The 20138-nt window shown below is 47.0% G+C and overlaps 1 protein-coding gene across 11 annotated transcripts in view; it reads right to left on the bottom strand.

Annotated features, from left to right (window-relative positions):
* The window catches only part of PPP2R5C (protein phosphatase 2 regulatory subunit B'gamma), a 123631-nt gene that overhangs the window by 27100 nt on the left and 76393 nt on the right, over positions 1–20138 (bottom strand). For all 11 annotated transcript variants that reach the window (XR_007412575.1, XR_007412573.1, XR_007412574.1 and 8 more), the window contains 4 exons: positions 6951–7061; positions 5843–5935; positions 5626–5756; positions 458–517 (listed from right to left, as the gene is read on the bottom strand). Coding sequence is in view for 8 of the 11 variants with exons in the window: in XM_025443564.3 (XP_025299349.1) it covers positions 458–517; positions 5626–5756; positions 5843–5935; positions 6951–7061 (395 nt within the window). In the remaining 3 variants the exon portion in view is untranslated. The remainder of the gene's footprint in view (positions 1–457; positions 518–5625; positions 5757–5842; positions 5936–6950; positions 7062–20138) is intronic.

Below are 20138 nucleotides of genomic sequence, written 5' to 3'. Positions count from 1 at the left end.
CAAAAACAAAAACCATGGGCCACTGATTTAAAAAAAATGATAGCAAGCAAAGATTTCACTTGGATGAAGATGGCGAAATTTTTGAAATGTCTATTATTGTTAAGTACAGATATGAAAAGTTTATAAAATCCAAGCAACATGAAATATTAGCATTTACTCAATACTCCCAATGTAGGATAAATGATCCACTCTTCTAGGTGTCAACATAAACCTTCTCAAGGTAACGGTCTTGGATGAGGTGTGTGAAACAGAATCTGCGCGTGGAGCCAGGCACACAGGAGGGTTTCCTATCCATGGCTTTTGACCCTAGACCTCACCAACCCCTTCCATCAAGTGAGATCTTAGTTCCTTTGGAAATGGTTTCAATTTTCCTCGCTCTGGGGAGGGCTGACGGACTCAGTGAACTGGAGCATCCTGGAATCAACTCCCCTCGCTGCCAGCAACAGAGACGACTCACCTCCCCAAGATTTCCAGTAATTCTGCTATGCCGTTGTGATGCTCTGTTTCATAAATAAACCTAGAAGAAACAATTTGCCATTTAGAATTAGACACTGAAAGAAGAGCTGGAGAGACTTAAATCCTCTAAGGAAACCGTGTGCTTGGGTGGGGGGAGCCACAGGTACCCCTACCTGGTCATCCTCAGTAATAGGAGTCCTCACAGTTGGGGGGTGTGAAGACCCGGAGGCCAGAGTGCACGGGACTGCTCAAATTCCCCCCCCCCCCAACATTTTGGAAGGTTTCAACCAGAGAAAGGCTGCAAGGTTTGCACCGTGAACACCTGTACTTGAGCCGCTCAGAGGTGACGATGAGGGATTTGCCAGTCTGCCCCAGCACATGTACATCCCGCGACCCATCCCTCAGGCCTGTTTTGCTCTGTGCCAACCTAAGTTGATGCCTTACTCAATTTTAAAGCCTCCACTTGCCCAGTGTGTGCAAGGGCAGAAGTTCTTTCCTTCCCACTGGGGCCGTCCCGCCTACTGACTCACAGACACCCTGCAAGGCCCCCACGTGGCTTCAAGCACCACCTCCCAGAATCCCCAATATGAGCAGCCGATTTGTGTCCTTGGAGAAGCCTCTTTGCTGTGCCCGCCTGGTGGGCTCCTTGGGGCCCTTGCAGCATCTGCTGTGCCCGAGGTCAGCCTGAGGACAGGGCTAGGACTTTTGGTCACTGTGTCCCCAGTGCTAGGACTTGGGCTGGCATCTGTCCTGTGCTTGCAACACATGTGTTGACAGGCTGGCGACGATGAGAGGGAACAGGGACACCGAGCAGGGCGGTCTCTCCCTACCCCGAGGATTTCCTCAGAAGCCAGGAGCCCACTCCTGCCCACACCTCGCTCGCCTGAAGTCCGCCCCAACCAAGGCACGGGTGCCTGCCTGACGTCAGTGGTGTCTGAAAAAGGCTTCTGCCTTTCGGCCAACAACGAGCAGTTTAAGAGTCTGCTCTAAGCCAAAAATAAGAGTTTGTGATGATTAAAAAAAAATCTGACTCTGAAGTGTCGTTGTCCACGTTTGCAACAATGGAATGGAGACCTCAAGGTAAAGAAGAGGTCAAACAATCTAGAGGATGTGAAATATTCCCAAAGGGTGGGCCTTAAGACCTCTACGTTCTCGAATGAGCAGAATCCTCGGAGGGTCTGAAAGATGTCTGGATGGTGTGGAGGAGGAGGAGGAGGGCAGGGCTGGAGAGGTCTGTGAAACGCAGCGGGGAGCAGGCCGCGAGGCAGACATGCAGGGGGGCCTCCAGCGCCTCACACGGGTCTGCTGCGACCACCGGAACAGAGAACCACCGTGTCACAGAGACGAGTCTGGCCATGCACGAGGGTGAGGTGGGGTCACCCAGATGGCCCCGGGCACCCGGGTGGTGAGGAACGGGCGGTGTGGTCGTACTGCAGGTGACGGGGCCCCTCGGCTCCCCGCTGCCCTCCACACTGCACCTGCCTGGAGACGGGAAGCTGGCGCCAAGGAGTCCCCACCCCTCCATGGTGCCTTTGCTCTGAGAAACACTTTAATTTATGAAACTCAACCTGAGGGCTCCCTTGTGCATCGCGTGTTTTCTCAGTTTCCATGTGCAAAGTTATAGCTCTGTATAAAGTGCAGCCACGCCACCTGAGTCACCGCTCCCCGCTGTCGGCAGCCTGGAGGGCACCCGCAGACCTCGGGGCTGGGCTCTGGGCCTCCGCCCCGCTCGGGATCTAGGCGCTCCAGTGCTCCCATTCGAACAAGGACGGCCTTCAGCTCTAAGCCATTTTGTTTTCCTAAATCAGCAGGACTATACTCTTACCGATAGATTAGTTTCTTTCTTTTCAACAGGGTTTTTTTTTTTTTTTTTAATTTAAATTCAAGTTAGTTAATACGGAGTGTAGTATTGGTTTCAGGGGTAGAATCCAGTGATTTATCAGTTGTATAAAACCCCCAGTGCTCATTACATCACGTGCCTTCCTTAGTGCCCATCACCCAGTTACTCCATCCTCCCGCCCGCCTCCCCTCCAGCAACCCTGTTTGTTTCCTAGAGTTATGAGTCTCTTATGGTTTGTCTCCCTCTCTGATATCTTTTTTTCCTTCCTTTCTCTATGCTCCTGTTTCGTTTCTTAAATTCCGCATGAGTGAAATCCTATAATTGTCTTTCTCAGACTGACTTATATTGCTCAGCATCATACCCTCTAGTTCCACCCACATCATTGCAAATGGCAAGATTTCATTTTTCTGATGGATGAGTACTATCCCATTGTATCTATACACCACATCGTCTTTATCCCTTCATCTGTCGGTGGACATCTGGGCTCGTTCCATAATTTGGCTATTGTGGATATTGCTGCTACGAGGATGGGGGTGCAGGTGCCCCTCGGAATTGGCATGATAAATTCTTTGTTTCTAATTATTTTGACCTGATTTGAAGCAGATCTAAAAAAGAGAAAACGGGCGTAGTTCTCTTTACTTTTTCCAAAAGAGGAAAGAGAAGAAGGTGCAGAATGGGTTGAAAGCCATAAAGACGCATGGAGAATAGTCTAGTTTCTCACTCTTCCAGCAAAAAGGGATTGGGACTCTCTAAAAATGGAGCCAGAACCTGCGTCTGGAGACAGTCTCCAAAAAAGACACGATCGATACCTTTCCTCCTGGTGGGATGTGCCCCGAGCCTCACGGGGAGAGGTGGAATCTGTCTCCCTCCCTGTGGCTCTGTCTTCCTGTGAGCAGCTTTTATCAGCACAGACGGTAGAAGCGGGTCTGTGCCAGAGATGGGCTGAGCCTCGCAGAGGCCTGGTGGGTCCTGGAAACCGGCTGAGGGCCTGCCCTGAGCCACCGTGGGGCAGCCCCCGCAGACCACATGGGGCAGCAGAACTGCCCAGAGTCCAGTTCCGATTACAGAACTGCGGTCAGTGATCCGTGGTTGCTGACTGCAGCGGCTACAGGGTGGGGCCGTCTGTTACGCAGACAGATCCGAAGCCCTGGTCCGCCCCATCCACCTGGGCTCCAGCTCACCATGGCTGGGTTATCAACGGTGCAGATCTCTGTGTAACTCACACCTTGAACGCGCTCATTAGAAGGAGAAATTGCACAAACAGGGACTTTATGTTGACGTTATTGATGAGATGGACCGAACAGGTTGGAGTTATCTTTTCTTACGGATGGGGTCATGCCACGAATGTTGATGAGCGGGGTACTTCTCTCACGGTTTTTCTCCTTACCTCCTTTCTGCATGATATGAGTGGTGTGGAAGGTGGAGACCAAATCAACTACTAGATCCACGTAACATGTTTGGTTTTGATTGCACAGATCACGAATGATAGAAAAAAGATCGCTAAAACACAAAAGCGCCACCCTCCAGCACTGGGCGCTCAGTGAGAACAAACTAAATTATGTGCAATCACTTCTAAATAATTTAAATATTTTCGTTACTCTATTGAGGTTCTTCATGATTTGTGATTCTGTGATCTGAACAAAACCTATATTTTGATGAACAAAACCTCACTTTATGTAGAGCTTTAATTTTAGGCCTAAAAGGCTATTTAAATTGTACCTGTTCTTTGCTGTTTAAATAATGTATAGAATGTTTTGATAAATATCGCTGCCACGTAATGATCTCGTTCAAAAGGAATCATGATACCAAGAAGCATGAACTAGGGAACACAACACGCAGGAAACGGGATGTCCTTCTCTGATCATATGTGGTGCCCAGTCCTGGGATGTGGGGGACTTGGAACGGGTTCAAAGGAACTGGCAGCTCTAACACTGGATGTCATATCAAGTGTGAAGATGAGAGAGAGGAGCAGATGCCCCGATGACTGCGGAGGGCAGGGTAGGGGACGCCGAGGATGAGAGGGACGGCTTCCAGAATCCCCAGAGGCTGCTGGTCTCCGTGGTGGGATCTTATTTCCCACACCCAAGTGTCTCCATCTGTCTCACCTCCCCTGTCTCCCTTGCTGGGTCATGATGCCTAAGAAGGGAACCACCTGGGCTCTGTGGTGCTCCTGGTGATCCTGCACGTCACTTTCCCTCGGCTCTATGGCTAGCCTGGGCGAAACCCACCTGCTTTCTTACCTCACAAGGGGACCTGTTACTGCTAGGATTTTCACTACCTTAGCCATCCTGGAATCAGGGCCTTCAAGGGCAAGATGACCCAGGCAAGCCCAAATTCTTGGAATAAACTGCTCATAGCAAACTTTCCAGGGACAGATAAGAAACATTAAGTCTTTCATTCATCAACATTCTTTTGGTGCCACCACAGGTCAGGTGCAAAGCGGTCACTGGAAGTGTGATAAGGCCGCTAGCACAATGCCTGCCCCAGAGGGAGACCTGCCTGCCAAGCCAGGGAGGCTTTCTGGGGAGGGGGTGTGTCTAGAAGCCTGCGAGGATGTGGAGAAGGGCAGCTGGAAAGAATGTTCTGGGAGGCACTAGTGGGTAAGGAGCCTGGAGATGAGCAGAGACTCAAGTGAGAAGGCCTGCCCAGACCCACACACCCACACACGGCAGCGCCCAGGGGTGGGGCTCATCCATCCAAGCATGGCCAGTCACCCCGGGTGACTCAGACAGCAGCAGAACCGTGCAGATGTCAGCGGGTGGGTGGAAGGGTGTTCAGATCTTAAGAATCAATGAGAGGCGGTGGCCAGGACCGGGGGGCGGGGGCGCGGGCTTAAGGTGAATATTGCACTTGGAATGCCACAGAACATCCTCTCACGAGCCATGGGGCTGTGCCCTCTTCCACAGAAACCCAGACAGGGCAACTTCTGCACCCAGCTCCCCAGACGGACCAGTCTCTGCGGTCCTGCAGGCCTGGGACGCCAGGGTTTCCAGACCTCTAGTGTGGTTCTCCAGCCTGTGAGCATTTCTAAGGGTCCCCACTTTGCTCCCCACTCCTGCCTTCTCTCTGAGATGCTATTGGGGAGGATGAAGTAACCCGCAGGTGAAAGGAGTGACAGCTGGCTTTGGACAGGTTCTGGATGGCCCCACACCCAGGGTAACGGGACAGCTGGGTGAAAATGGAAACAGAGGAAGGACGTGTGCAGAGGTGCTGGGTTGGTGAGGGAGGGGAGCGAGCAAAGAGGGACTGAATGATGGGGTAGGGGGCACTGAGTAAGATCGCGATCATCATCATGCAAAGAGAGAAATGTCACCCACACGCTGACTTACCTATAAAATATATTATTTATCTGTTTTCTGATGTAAGCTCTTAAGCCTAAGAATTTTCCATAGATTCTGTGAAGGGTAGTTTTAAGAAAATCTCTCTCCCGAGGATCTTCACTGTCAAAGAGCTCTAAAAGCTTCAAGAAGAAAAAGACACTTAGTGGATCAGTATTCCTGCTCTGCAGATTAGGACTTTTGTAGCTTCAGCTAATTTGTACCTTACCTGCAATACAAACTTCTGATCAATATATTTCTTCGCTATATTAGGTTGGAAATCTGGAGACTCTAAAAATCTTAAGAAAAATTCATAAACAAGCTAGGAGGAAAAAAAAAAACAATGAGTCAAATAATATGGTATTTTATTAGATGGAGACTAAAGGTACACCACGAGTTGAATCTCTGAAAATATTAGCCTTAAAAAAAAAAGCTGCTTATCTACAGAATTAATACCAAATACCATGGCTTAATTTAATTATAATTGATGACGGTAATTGTTTTATTTAGCTCAGAACCACGGACTATGCCCTTAACTGGCATTTAAACGAAATGGTACCCATGGCTGGGGTCACTGGCACCTAACTGACGTGGCTGGGAGACGACAGTGAGGGGCGGGATCTGCAGCCCACCATGAGCACGTGTCCTGTCAGGGCCTGGGGGACAGGAAGCTGGGACTGCTCGGTGAGCGGGTCGCAGACAGTCACCCGGGGTAGGGATGCTCCTCCTCTTCATGAGTGGGCTATATGCTGTCACGGTTACACGGCAATCCCACATGCCTTGGGGGATGTTCTGTCCCCAAGACAGCCCCCCCTTTGTAATTGGGTCCCCATCTAGCTCGTTCCCAGCTTTCACCTCTCTGTCTCCCCTCCTGTGGACGACCCAGGCCCCAAGGTGGTGCGTGGCTTGTGCACACTCTGCTCATGCTGAGCTCAGTGTCTTCTCAGGCATCCAGCCTGATCTATGAGCAATTTCTACTTTACGAATGTGTCAGAAAAAGGTGAGTCAGCAGGTGAGCCTTTGGGTGTGTTAAATCTAAGTGCTGAGAACTAGAGAAGCATCTATCTGCAAAAGGCCTCGATCTGATGGCTATCAACAAAGGGTCACTTTCATTACAAACATATTGACAATTCCAAATAGACAAAAAAACCCATTCAATGTTCTCACTTCTGCTAAAATACCTTTCTTATCTGCACAGGTTTGCAAGGTCAGCGGTCCACTTGCAATCAGCTGGAGTGAGGCCCTAGGGCCAGTTCACTCGCTTTAGAGAAAAAACCCTGAGAATGCACACACTTAACTCACGCCCCTGTTGCTGGGGCACTCCCAGAGTTCAGTACCTGTAGATGAGGCCAGGCTGCTTCTAACGTGGGCTCGTCTTCCTCGGGGTCAAATTCTGCTCCCGTAGGATTGGAGGAAGGTGGTAACGTTCGAAACATGTTAACTGCAAACTAAAATCCACATATTCTTGAATTATAACCAGGACATTCAAGATATTTACAGAAAACATTGAAAAAAAAAAAAAGACCATTTACAGAAATCATTTAAATTCTAACGACAGCTGCTCCCAGTGGTTATCTGGCTCGTCCTTATTCTGAAGATTCAGAAGCAGTGTGGATCCCCAACGAGAGTGGGTCAAAGCTGCAACAGGAAACCTGGCCTGTGGGACAGATGGCTACCGACACTCCTGCTCGACTCTGAGCTGCCAGATTCATGGACAACCAGCACCAACCAGTGCTGGGGGGCAGCGGTGAGTTCACTGTGCCCAGTAAGCGCAGAGCAAGGAGGCGGGTGTAGTGCTGGGAAGAAAAGGATGGGCTTGAGCAGGAAGCAGCAGAGATTAAAGAACTGGTCTCCTGCCCCAGAAGTGCCTGCATTCAGCACCGAGAGAACCATCAGAGGGCAGCCGGCCGTGTGCCCAGGGCGGGACGCTCATGGCCTTAGTCTCTCTGGACTCACAAGGAAATGACTTTGGAAGAGATTTCTTGAGAATGTGAATGACCTCCTCGTACAACTTGCTACCTGCCTTTCTTTTATATTGTCCTTCACCACCTTCTCCCACTCCACGCTCTGTTTATTTCCAACTTAATAAAAGTCAGTGTTTTATAGGTGTTTCTACATAAAACCTAGAATTCTCTGGAGCACAGGTATACTTTAATGTCCACATGGTTAATTTTTTTTTCTTACGTGGTTAAATTCTAAATAAAGCATAACATATACTGATAAATTTGTGATATAAATGTTTAGTTTTTGTTTATCATCCATTTATAACTTATTCTTCTTTTGTAGTAAGTTTAAATGTGATAGCTACCTTACGGAAGCTCTGTACCTGCCGTATGTGGGTTACAGCCCTGGGCTCTGCTGACTGGCTCTCACAGATAATCAAAGCAAGGCCTCCGCCCCCTCACCCCCCAAAGCACAAAATCCAAACACCTGCCAGGCAAGGTAAGACCCAGCTCCATGACAACGAGTGGGAGGTAGCTGGGGACAGTCCAGGGCAAACCTGCTGCTCAGGTGACCAGTCTCGTAGAGACTGAGCTAAATCTCAAGGTCATCCATTGTTTCTTCTGGTCTTGGCTGTTACTGACGGTGAACTCCGAGCCCCCTAACATCATGTTCCGGGAAGGAAAATGCTCCCATTTTATAGCATCAGCTATGAAAGCCCCGAGCCTCAAACATCTGTGGTCTGTGCTGTCCAAGAGGAGGAGTAGATGCAAGGAATCAGAACAGGAATGGAGGGTACCAGGGATCCCTGCATGGCTCAGTGGTTTAGCGCCTGCCTTCAGCCCAGGGTGTGATCCTGGAGACCCAGGATCGAGTCCCACGTCAGGCTCCCTGCATGGAGCCTGCTTCTCCCTCTGCCTGTGTCTCTGCCTCTCTCTGTGCGTCTCTCATGAATAAATAAAATCTTAAAAAAAAAAAAAAAAAAAAGGAATGGAAGGTACCGAAAAAAAAAAAAAGGTAGGAAATCCAGAAACAAGTAAAAAAAAAAAATCCTTTTGTAAAACCAAGAATAATACTCCAAAAACATACATAGAAAGAAACAAGGTCTGGAAGCTATGAACAGGGTCCTGGAAGAGGCCTCCCAAGTGACAGGTGACTAAGCGATGGAGGTGACAGGTGCTACGAGGTACGGGAGGCACGTCCTGTCACTGGCCCCCGGGGGACGGGGCAGCAGGGGCTCTCCTGACACTCTGATCCCAAAGCCCACGGAAGAGAACAAGGAGACAGCAGGAGCTCCCTCGCCAAGGAAAGGCCACAGGCGGGCGAGGGGCAGCAGGCCGCCCCGTCACCCCGGGCGCTCAGCCCTCCCTCCGGGGCTAGGGAAGTGCGGAGTGGAGTCAGATGGAGCCTGGGGCCCGCGTGGGCGTGTGGCCTTCCTGCGCTGGGTTTTCTACCCTTTCCCTCAAAGCCAAATGGCTGGGGGCGTCAAGACAGTCACCCAGAGACGGGGGGTGCCTTGAAGACAGCCAGGGGGACGCATGCTACGCCTGCCTCTCCCAGAGACTGAGGCCCACCCGGGAAGGAAGCATGCATGCAGGTGGCGGCTGCCCCCCGGCAGGTCCCTCACTGGCCAGGCAGCCCTCGGGGATTGACGCGTTACACCAGGTGGGGCAGCCGTCCCCACGGAGACTACGCAGGGGCAGGAAAGCAAGGTCTTAGGGGTCATGGCTTGCCCAGGAGCGCCCCGTTATCGAGCACTCATCTGAGCATCACTCGGGAAGGTATTTGTAGCCGTGGTCAGCATCTGCCATCGGCTGGCTTTAGGCACAGGAGAGTACCCGGAGGACGTGGGTGGCCTCATCCACTCAGCTGGAAAGTCAGAAGAGCAGAACTGTGGTTTCTCCCCCAAGGGAGGAAGAAAATCCCCCTGTGGGGGCAGCCTCAGCTCCTGCCCCAGGGAGTTCCTGGAAATCATCTCTCAGGCTGTCTCTGTTTCTCTTACTGGTCATTTCTCTGACTGAACTCTGACACATCTGCTTAGTTAAGATTCTTAGTAAACTGGTTAGAGTCGACCAGTAGTGAAGCTACTGTCCCAGCTTCAAGCTGGAGCCCAGACCGCGGTGTGGGGTCACCTACGGCCCGTCCCCAGTGCCTGCATGGGCACCAAATCCCAGCAGCTCCCGAGTTGGGAGTCTGCAGGGGAGCTGGACCGCCTTGCTTTTAAGGCAATAAACCTCTTTTCAGCATCCTTGAAGGACCCCTCAGACCCAGGAAGTCTTCTCTTAGCCACCTCGGATTGATACGAAGTCATCCCTTTCACATGACAAAATAATCTCACGCTGGAGCTTCTACTCACCTTTCCTACCACAGTACATTGCATTGATTCAATGCTCGTCTCTGGAAATAACTGTATAAAACTAACATTTGGAAAAGAGAGCAGAAGGCAAATGGCATGCCATCTCAAATTATTTTTGGGTTGCAGTAATTCTGAGCGCAAGAGCTTCAGAGTCAGGCCAGCTGAGCACTGTCAGGAGGGGCTGCCAAGCTGTGCGGCCACAAGCACCACGGAAGGTGGTCATTGTCATCCTCGGGCCACAGAAACCGAGGGAACTTTGTTTGTACCATAGGTCGGATGGATCAAATGGACCCATTATACCCTCTCAGCTCACACATGCTGAGCTCTGCGCACCCTGCGGTGTGGACACGGCCAGGATCAGGCTACGTGGCCAGGGCGGCAGGGCTGGGTGGGGACAGGCTCCCGGCACTCTTCCTCCCCAGAAGCAGGAACTGTGCAACAAAAAAACCTGCCCACGCCTTGGAGAAAGAGGGTGAATCTTCTCCCTGCTTTGGGCCTGTGTGGTTACCATGCACACGGGTGTGCACGTACGTGATGCACACGGCCGTGCGGGGCGTGGACGGACTCTGTAATATTAGGAAGCACCTGCTTTCACAGCTTGCTCCACACTCCTACTTTCAGTACTTAAAATCAGCCGCGCAGATGCTCCTCTCCGGAGTGCTAAATTTACTGAATTAGATGCAAACCACACCGGCTTGAGAAGCAAGCAACCTTGTGGGAAATTCCTGCAATTCAGCAGTATCATGAAGCCTTTCTGTGTCTGTGACATTCACGTCCAGAGCGGGGAAGTAATAAGACATTCACGCCATGAGGGAACTGCACTATGGCAGAACATAGAAAGGTTTAGGATATGAAGGGACACCACACAAAAGAACACTGATAGTCTAATTTCAGAGACAATGAGTCAGGGAAGGTTGGTCATTCAGTTCTTCCTCTAAATCACAAAGGTTATTCCACTACTTGATATATTCTGTGTTATTCACACGAACAGGATTTATAAAGGTGAGTCCACCAAGGGCCAAATCTCAGTTCCTCCAGAGGCTCTTCCTCCCACAGACAGAAACACTAAGTTCTCAGAGTCACAAGAGATAACACTTTGGGGCTGGCAGGGGTGGGGGAAGTGGGGAGGGAGTCCATCAACATTATTACTTTTTTTTTTTAACAGAAAACCATATTTGTTTGTAAATGTTACAGCGTATCTGGAAAAACCAACAGAGACAATAGCAGACCATTGCAGTTGGGCTATGGTACAGAATCCAAAAATATATATACAAAACAAACAGCAATGTAATTAGGGAACACGATTAATGGGAGGAGCCCAGGGACACAGTCCCAGAAGTGACTGAGGGCCCACTGCTCAGTTACAAGGCCCCAGTGGGGGAACACAAAAACCCTAATAAAGGGCACGCTAGCTTACATGAGTGAACAGAGGAAACTTTGTGCCCCAGTGGGGGGAGACATCCTATTATAAAGATAACTTCTCCACAAAGCAATCTGCACACTGAATACACTCTTAAACGTAATTCTAACTGGATTTTTGATGAACTTGAAGAACGTAATATAAAATTTAGGCAAATAATAAAAATCCCTGTGGCAATCATAAGAGAAACCCTGGGCCTTTATTCATTTGTGAGGTTAGTTCAGATCTGCTTTCCTGATAGAGCCCAGGTGTCACCCTGGGGAAGGCACACGGACAGCAGGACAGGCCTTCACACTGAAAGTCGGTGGTCTGCACACTCTTATAATCAAGAAGCAGAAACTCTCAGAATGAATAGAAAAGTGACACTCAACTCCATGCTATCTGCAACAAGCCCCCTGTAAATATAAGGATACAAACTGGTCAAAAGTAAAAGCAAGGGAAAAAAAAAAAAAAAAACCCTATCAGGATTGCATTAGTCAAGAGAGAGCTGGAGTGTCTATATGAACATCTGACAAAGTAGTTTTTGGAGCAAGTAACATGAACAGGGATGAAGAGGGTCACTCCATAATGACAGAGGAACCAACTAATAAATACTAATATCTATGCACTGAATAAGATGATGTAAAACTGGACAGAACTGCAAGAAAAAAGAGACAATTAGAAAATAAACAGCCCTAATTACAACAGCATGAAAGATGAAATGTTTATGAGTCTAAAAAAAAATACATGTAGGATCCATACGCCGAAAGGCACAAAACAAGGAATGCAAAAATGGAGACATACTATGTTCATGGACTGAAAAGTTCAATGCTGCTAAGGTATCAGCTCTGCCTGAATCTACACAGTAATGCAATTCCAATCAAAACCTCTGAAGAATATTTTGTAGGTGACAACTGATTCTAAAACTTAAATGGAAAGGTACAATAACTAGAGAGCCAAACTACTTTGAGAAAGAAAAAGATTGAAGCATTCATACTACCTGACCTCAGAATATACTGTGAAGTGATGGTAATGAAGACCATATGGTATCAGTGAGCAGATCGTAATCAGTGGAACAGAATGGAGTCCAGAAATAGACTCACAAGTATGGTCAACTGACTTTTGACAAAGGTGCAAAAGCGCTTGAAAGAATGGTTAGTCTTTTCAACGAATGGAATACTTAGACATCCATATGCCAAACAATGAACCTCAGCCAAAATGAATCACAGACCTAAATATGAAATGTAAAACTATAAAGCCATAAAACTTTTAGAGGAAAAATCTTTAGTAGGAGTTCGGGTTAGGCAAAGACTTCTCAAATATGACACCAGAAAAAGCATGGTCCACAAAAACAAATCATAAATTAGACTTCATCTGAACTAAAACTCTGCGAAAGACACCATCAAAATAAAAATACAAGCTGTAGACTGAGATAAAATATTTGCAAATCATATCACTGGCAAAGGTTTGTATATAGAACATGTAAAGAAGTCTCAAGCTCAATAATAAGAAAACAGAAAACCCAATTAAAAAATGGGCAAATAATTTGAATAGACACGTCACCAAGGAAGACTTACAAATGACAAATAAGCACAAGAAAAAAAGTGCTCGGCATCTTTAGTCATTAGGGAAATGCAAATCAAAACCAAAATGAGAGGGATGCCTGGCTGGCTCAGTTGGTGGAACATGAGATTCTTGATGCCAGGGTTCCGGGTTCGAGCCTCATGCTGGGTATATGGATTAGTTAAAAATAAAATCTTTTTTTTTTAAAGATTTATTTATTTACTTGAGAGACAGAGAAAGAGGTGAGAAGGGCAGAGGGAGAGGGAAAGAGTCTTTTTTTTAAAAATTTTTATTTATTTGTGATAGTCACAGAGAGAGAGAGAGAGAGAGAGGCAGAGACATAGGCAGAGGGAGAAGCAGGCTCCATGCACCAGGAGCCCGACGTGGGATTCGATCCTGGGTCCCCAGGATCGCGCCCTAGGCCAAAGGCAGGCGCTAAACTGCTGCGCCACCCAGGGATCCCGGGAAAGAGTGTTAAGCAGACTCCACACTCAGCTCAGAGTCTGAAGCAGGGCTTAATCTCATGACCTGAGCCAAAACCAGGAGTTGGATGCTCACCTGGTGGGGCTACCCAAGTGCCCCCCAAAATAAAATCTTTAAAAGAAAAAAAAGCCAAAATGAGGCAAAAGGACTGACGATCCCAAATGCTGACAAAGGTGCAGGGCGACCTCAATTCTCACACCCTGCTGGCAGGGGTGCAAAAACAGCACAGTGGTTTTGGCAAACAGTTTAGAAAGTTAAACATATGACAGTGACCCAATAGTTCTGCATGTTTACCTGGGTTAAATGAAAACCTGTGTCCCAAACTTGCATATGAATATTTAGTTGTTTCATGGCCCCAAATGGGAAATAATCCAGATGCCTCTCCACTGGGGAATGGGTAAGCTGTGGTACATCAATGTCGTGAGGCACTACTGGGTAGTCCCCAAGAACAAGCCTCTGGGGCGGATCCCAAGCCCATTATGCAGAATGAAGGAAGCTGGACCCAAAAGGCTACCTACCATGTGAGCCCACCTACATGATGCTCTGGAAAAGACAAAATGGTAGAGCTGTGGATAGATCAGTGGTGGCCAGGGACAAACGGGGGGGTGGGGGGGGGGGGGGTGGGGGCGGGGGGGCAGGCAGAGGAGAAGCCTTGACTACAAAGTGGTAGCAAGTGTAGTTTTTTTGGAGGGTAATGAACTGTTCCCTATTTTGACTGTGCGGGTGACTACATGGGTTATAAGTATTTGTCAAATCTCAGATAACTGTTTACTAAGAAGAGTGAACTTTGCTGTACGTAAATTAAGAATTAATTTTAAAACATGCTATGAAAGGGTGCTTCTGGGCCGCAAGTTCCCAAAGCTTGGTTCACAACGCCCTCCATGTCTCAGTGATTTCTCCTCAGTGCTCCTAAATCTAAACACACAGCCTTCTACTTAGGAGCCTAAAAACCCCAGCTTTACTGAGGTGTAACTGACATACAACTATTGTATTTTTTTTTTAATTTTTATTTTATTTTTTTTATGATAGTCACACACAGAGAGAGAGAGAGAGAGAGGCAGAGACACAGGCAGAGGGAGAAGCAGGCTCCATGCACCGGGCCCGATGTGGGATTCGATCCCGGGTCTCCAGGACCGCGCCCCGGGCCAAAGGCAGGTGCTAAACCGCTGCGCCACCCAGGGATCCCTACAACTATTGTATTTAAAGTGTTTAGGGGCACCTGGGTGACTCAGTTGGTTGTGTCTGCCTTCAGCTCAGGTCATGATCTCAGGGTCTTGGGATGGAGTCACTCATCAGGCTCCCTACTCAGCGGGGAGTCTGCTTCTCCCTCTGTCCTCTCTCATGCTCTCTCTCTTTCCAAGTAAATAAATAAAATCTTTAAAAAATGTACATGTTTAAAGCATTTATGATACATTTATGATATGCATATACCTGTGAAACCATCACAAAAGCAAAATAATGAATTTATTCGTCACCCTGCCTCAAAATTCTTAGAAGCCTTTTGAAAAAATAATACATATAAGTTGGTTGGCTGGAAGTGGGGATGGGTTTAGGCAGAATTGGGGAGGGGTGGAGAAAGGAGTGAAATGAACTCTAATTTCATACACTTTTATATTTATTTCAATTAGAAAACAAACGTGTGTTTCTTTTATAACTTAAAAACATCAAACAAAACAAAGGGAAATTCTCCCAAAGTAATATGAACAAATCTCCAGGGACGCCTGGGGAGCTCAGTGGTTGAGTGTCTGCCTTCGGCTGTAGCCGTGATCCTGGGTTCAGGGATCTAGTCCCACATCAGGTTCCCTCTGTCTATACCTCTCTGCCTCTCTCTCATGAATAAATAAATAAAATCTTTAAAAAAAATGGTACTTTTTGAAATCCAGAGAATGATTTTTCTACTTTAAATATCAGTAAGCCATCTCTTGAAGATTTGTTTTTTTTTTAAGATTTTATTTATTTATTCATGAGAGATGGGCGTGGGGGGGGGGGAGAGGCAGAGACAAAGGCAGCGGGAGAAGCAGGCTCCATGCAGGGAGCCCGACGTGGGATTTGATCCTGGGTCTCCAGGATCATGCCCTGGGCTGAAGGCGGCACTAAACCGCTGAGCCACCCAGGCTGCCCAGTACCATATGTTTTAATCTTCTTCTAGCTCATTGCTGAGGTCAGCGCCTCTCTAACCCATGTGTCTGTGACTTTGGCTACAAACAAAAAACCCCGAAGCACAAAAGGGGAATGCATGATTTAGATCCTCACTTGAAAGAAATCTGTACACCGTTTGAGACTTTACTGGCTAATACACTATCTTCTTTATTCAAAACATGCTTTCCTCTCCTATTTCCAAAACATCTCCACCCTCACAGCAAGTGGTGCTTTCCAGGACACACTGTGAACATCAGATGTAAACACAGATGAAGGAGAGCATCCAATGTCAACCTTAAAGTGAGGACAATTACTCCGGGGCTGTGGATGGCACACCTCTCCCAAGGATCCATGAAACACTGCTTTGCCCTTAGTAGAAAATGTGGACTTGAGCCCTAAGCATAAAAGAACAAACTTGTGAGGTACTATCTGGTCATTTTCAAGCAGTACAGGTGAAAATGATGAGATGGACTTGTTTTCCCAGCGTGCGTCTGGGAAGGACAGCACTGCTGTTCACTGCATAGACAAGACGTGGTGGTGTAAAGAAAACCTATTTATTAGTTTTTGATGATGACAAATGTACATGATCATTATTAAAAGCTGCAAAAATTACAAAAATCTAGTAAAATGGAAAAATCTGCATAGCCACACCATCCAAAAGTGCTGCTCTTCACAGCTTGTACTAGACTCCTCTGGAATATACGTGGTCTCCTAGGTGAGTAAGGGGTACAGTGTCTCATCCACAGTCATCACCCAGAACTGCAGGTGTGGGCTGTTCTAGAGTGGGCCACTTGATGCAAAGCACCTTGAGCCTCTTGGCCCATCCCGCTACCAATCTAACCAATTCCTTCTCTGCATCACCACTAAGACCTAAGACCAGTTCTGATGTTTTTGTCTATGTAGAGAGCTCCGTACCGAATGAATGTCGACTGAGCTTATGAACACCACCAGCCAAACTCAGAGGAAGAAATGGGGGGACAAAAATCAAGTCTTTCTCTCCTGGGATTTACAGCCTAGAGGAGCCCAATGTGGCACTTGATCCCAGGACCCGGATCATGCCCTGAGCTGAAGGCAGATGCTCAACCACTGAGCCACCCAGGCGTCCCGAGAAGCGGCATTTCTAACAAGCAGCTGGTGGTGCTCACACTGTGGCCTTTGAGCAGTGCCCTTCTGCAAGAGTGGTTCTCAAACTCTTTAAAGTCAGGAACTCTTTAAAGTCCTAAAAATTACTAAGGACCCCAAAGAACTTTTGTGTATAAGTCTTTCTGTTGATGTAGATAGACTGTATGAGAAATTAAATGAGAAAAAAAAAAAAAAACCCACCATGAACCCATTAAAAAATAACAAGCCCACTGTCTCAATATAAATATACATTTATGAAAAATCATTTTTTGTGACAATTAATGTTAGTTCTTTCATAAAATCTCATATGACACAGAATACAGGTGACCCCTGAACAATGCATGGGTTGGAGATGTCAACCCATTGCACATAACTTCTGACTCTGCCCCAAAAAAACTTTACTACTAAGAGCCTATTGTTCACTGGAAGCCTTATCAATAACATAAAGACTGAACAACACATATTTTGTATGCTATATGTAGTACATGCTGTATTCTTACAAAAAGGCAATCTAGGGACGCCTGGGTGGCTCAGTGGTTGAGCGTCTGCCTTTGGCTCAGGGCGTGATCCTGGAGGCCTGATCCCACATCGGGCTCCCCGCGGGCAGCCTGCTTCTCCTTCTGCCTGTGTCTCTGCCTCTCTTGTTCTCTTTCTGTGTCTCTCATGAATAAATAAATAAAACCTTAAAAAAAAAAAAGGCAATCTAGAGAAAAGAAAATGCTAAGAAAATCTTAGGGAAGAGAAAATACATTTATGGTGCAGTAATATATTTGTTAAAAAAAAAAAAAATCCATGTATAACTGGAGTTTCCTGGTTCAAACCTGTGCTGTTCAGAGATCAACTGCATTTCCCAAAACGAATAAGTATTTAGGGAGAAGAGTGGCGTTTTTTACGTTTTTGCTAATCTCTTTACTATCTGGCTAAATAGAAGACAGCTGGATTCCCATGTCTGCTTCTACATTCTGAATGTTGGTTTGGTTGAAATGTAGAAAGAAATAGAGAAGCTCTCTTACAGTTTGTAGTTGAAAAGGGAGGAGTAATCAATAGTCCTTTGAGGTAACTGAGGACCTGCATGGTACTACACCCTAACCTGACAAATGGTGCTTTCCTCATCAACGAGGGGTCTCTACGTCAAGATCCAATAGTGTGTCTTGCACTTTGAATGGCTCTCTGGCCCACGAATGATTACAGAACATTATTTACTGGCATCTGGAGAGCACTGGTCCCCTGGATTATGTAGATCTCCCAGTGGGGACTCATTTCCCCCGCTGGTTCCTGTCTCCACTGGCCTCAGCTGGAGAGCCTGCAGCCCCGGGAAGCTGACACCTGCACGGGTGGGCACGAACTTTCCAAAATCCAGATTTTTGCTCCCAAACTCAAACTTTGTCCCTGACAACAAACAAGGTCAGTTACTTCCCCTTAAGTGGCACTCCTGTGTCATTTTTTTGAGAAGATGCTCGCTAATGTTCGTTTGAGTGACCAGTCGGTCTGTGAGTGACGTAACGTCAAAATGGTGTCTGTGGAAACAGTGGTTTTGCTGTCAGCGTGTTGACTCTAAGAAAAATGCCAATGCCTGAAAAACGGATTAACTAGAGAATAGGAAAAACAGATGGCTGATCATATTTAAAATATGACTGAAATTAAGAGATAATGGAGTTTATGTGATTTAGGCCTGCGACTCTCAATGCCAGGAGCTCCCCCGTGGCCACTGCTCCTTTTCATCCTCATCTCTCGTTTTTTTTTTTTTTTTTTTTTTTTTTTTATTTATGATAGTCACAGAGAGAGAGAGAGAGAGAGAGAGAGAGGCAGAGACACAGGCAGAGGGAGAAACAGGCTCCATGCACCGGGAGCCCGACGTGGGATTCGATCCCGGGTCTCCAGGATCGTGCCCTGGGCCAAAGGCAGGCGCCAAACCGCTGCGCCACCCAGGGATCCCTTTCTCTCGGTTTTTTTAATTTGAAAATAAAGGGGCTGAATGATCTGTAATGTTCTTTTATGCTCTAGGACCAAAGTCTATGACGTATAAAAACATACTGCACACATGACCAAGACGCTCACCATCATCAATCCCCAGGGAAATGCAAAGCAAAACTACAGCGAGATCCCAATTCACCCCCATGAGAACGGCTGTCATCCAGAAGACAGACAACCGCAAGTGTTGACCATGTGGAGAAACTGGAACCCTCGTGCCCCGCTGGTGGGGATGCAGATGGGTGCAGCCGCTACGGGAAACAGTCTGGCCGTTCTTCAAAACATTAGACACACACAGTTAACATGGGACCCAGCAGCCCCACTCCGACGTAAATACTCAGGGGAAATGAAAACATACATGCACATGGCAGCTTGCACGTGAACGCTCACAGTGGCATTATTCATAACGGCCAAGTAGCAGAATTGACCCCAGGGCCCATCAATGCATGAAGGGATGAATAAAAATGTGGTACATATCCACATAATGAAATACTATTTAGCAATAAAATGAACTAGTGACACATGCTACGATACAGATGAATCCTGAAAGCATTAGGCTAAGTGAAAGAAGATCATGTATCATATAATTTCAGTTACATGAAATGTCCAGGTCAGGCACATCTATAAAGATAGGAAAGTAGTAAGTGGTTGCCAGAGGCTAAGGAGTGACAGGTTAGGGAGGAATGGCAGTGACCGTTAACAGATATGGGGCTTATTTTTTAGAGGGATAAAAATGTTATAAAAAATTAGATGTGATGATGGCTGCACAGTACTGTGAATATACTAAAAACCAAGGAACTGTGTATCTTAAATGGGTGAATTGCGCGGTATAGGAATTATCTCTCAATACGTTTGTTTAAAAAACCATGTAGTAGCCCGTCTAACAGGCAACATATTTAAAAGAAATAAGGAGTATAACATCTATAGAGCTTTGGATTCTTCAAAGTGAGTGGAAATGAAGATCTTTAAAAATACCATAACAGAACACACGCACATGCACAGAAACACACAACAGGCGTACTCAAGGGAGCTGGCTAAGTGCTGCCTCGAGGGTCAGCAAAGCATGGAGCATCTACATCTCTTCTACCTGCCATGCTGCATCCAGGCACTGCTTGCGGTGGAGGCCTTCTATTGGCCCCTCGGGTTCTGTACCCACTCTCTACCTCTGAGAGGGCCAGAAACCACTGCCAGCTATCATCCCTTCCCTACTCTTTCTTCTTCATGCCTGTCCCCACGGAAAGGAAAGCTCTGGAAGGGCAGAAATAATGTTCACCACTCTATTTCCTCTCCTAAAAAAGTTTCTGGCCCACAGTGGATGGCCAACTGTCCAGTACTCCAAAGACCAACTTGAAATCTGGGGTGGGGACAAAGTGAATACAGCATGAAGAGAACCCAGTTAGGACACAACTGTTAACAGGGAGAGAAATGAATGATTATTTATTTATATTTTTAAATTAATGATTATTTAATCTAAAAAAAAAAAGTTCCAGGGCTTTAAGCATCCTCAGTAGTTCTGGTAATGTGCACCTGCTATGTAAATGCAAGGGAGCA

Source organism: Canis lupus, chromosome 8, assembly GCF_003254725.2.
Source record: "Canis lupus dingo isolate Sandy chromosome 8, ASM325472v2, whole genome shotgun sequence".
Lineage (NCBI taxonomy): Eukaryota > Metazoa > Chordata > Mammalia > Carnivora > Canidae > Canis > Canis lupus.
Note: the sequence above shows the minus strand (reverse complement) of the source record. Positions and strands in the feature narration are given on the sequence as shown.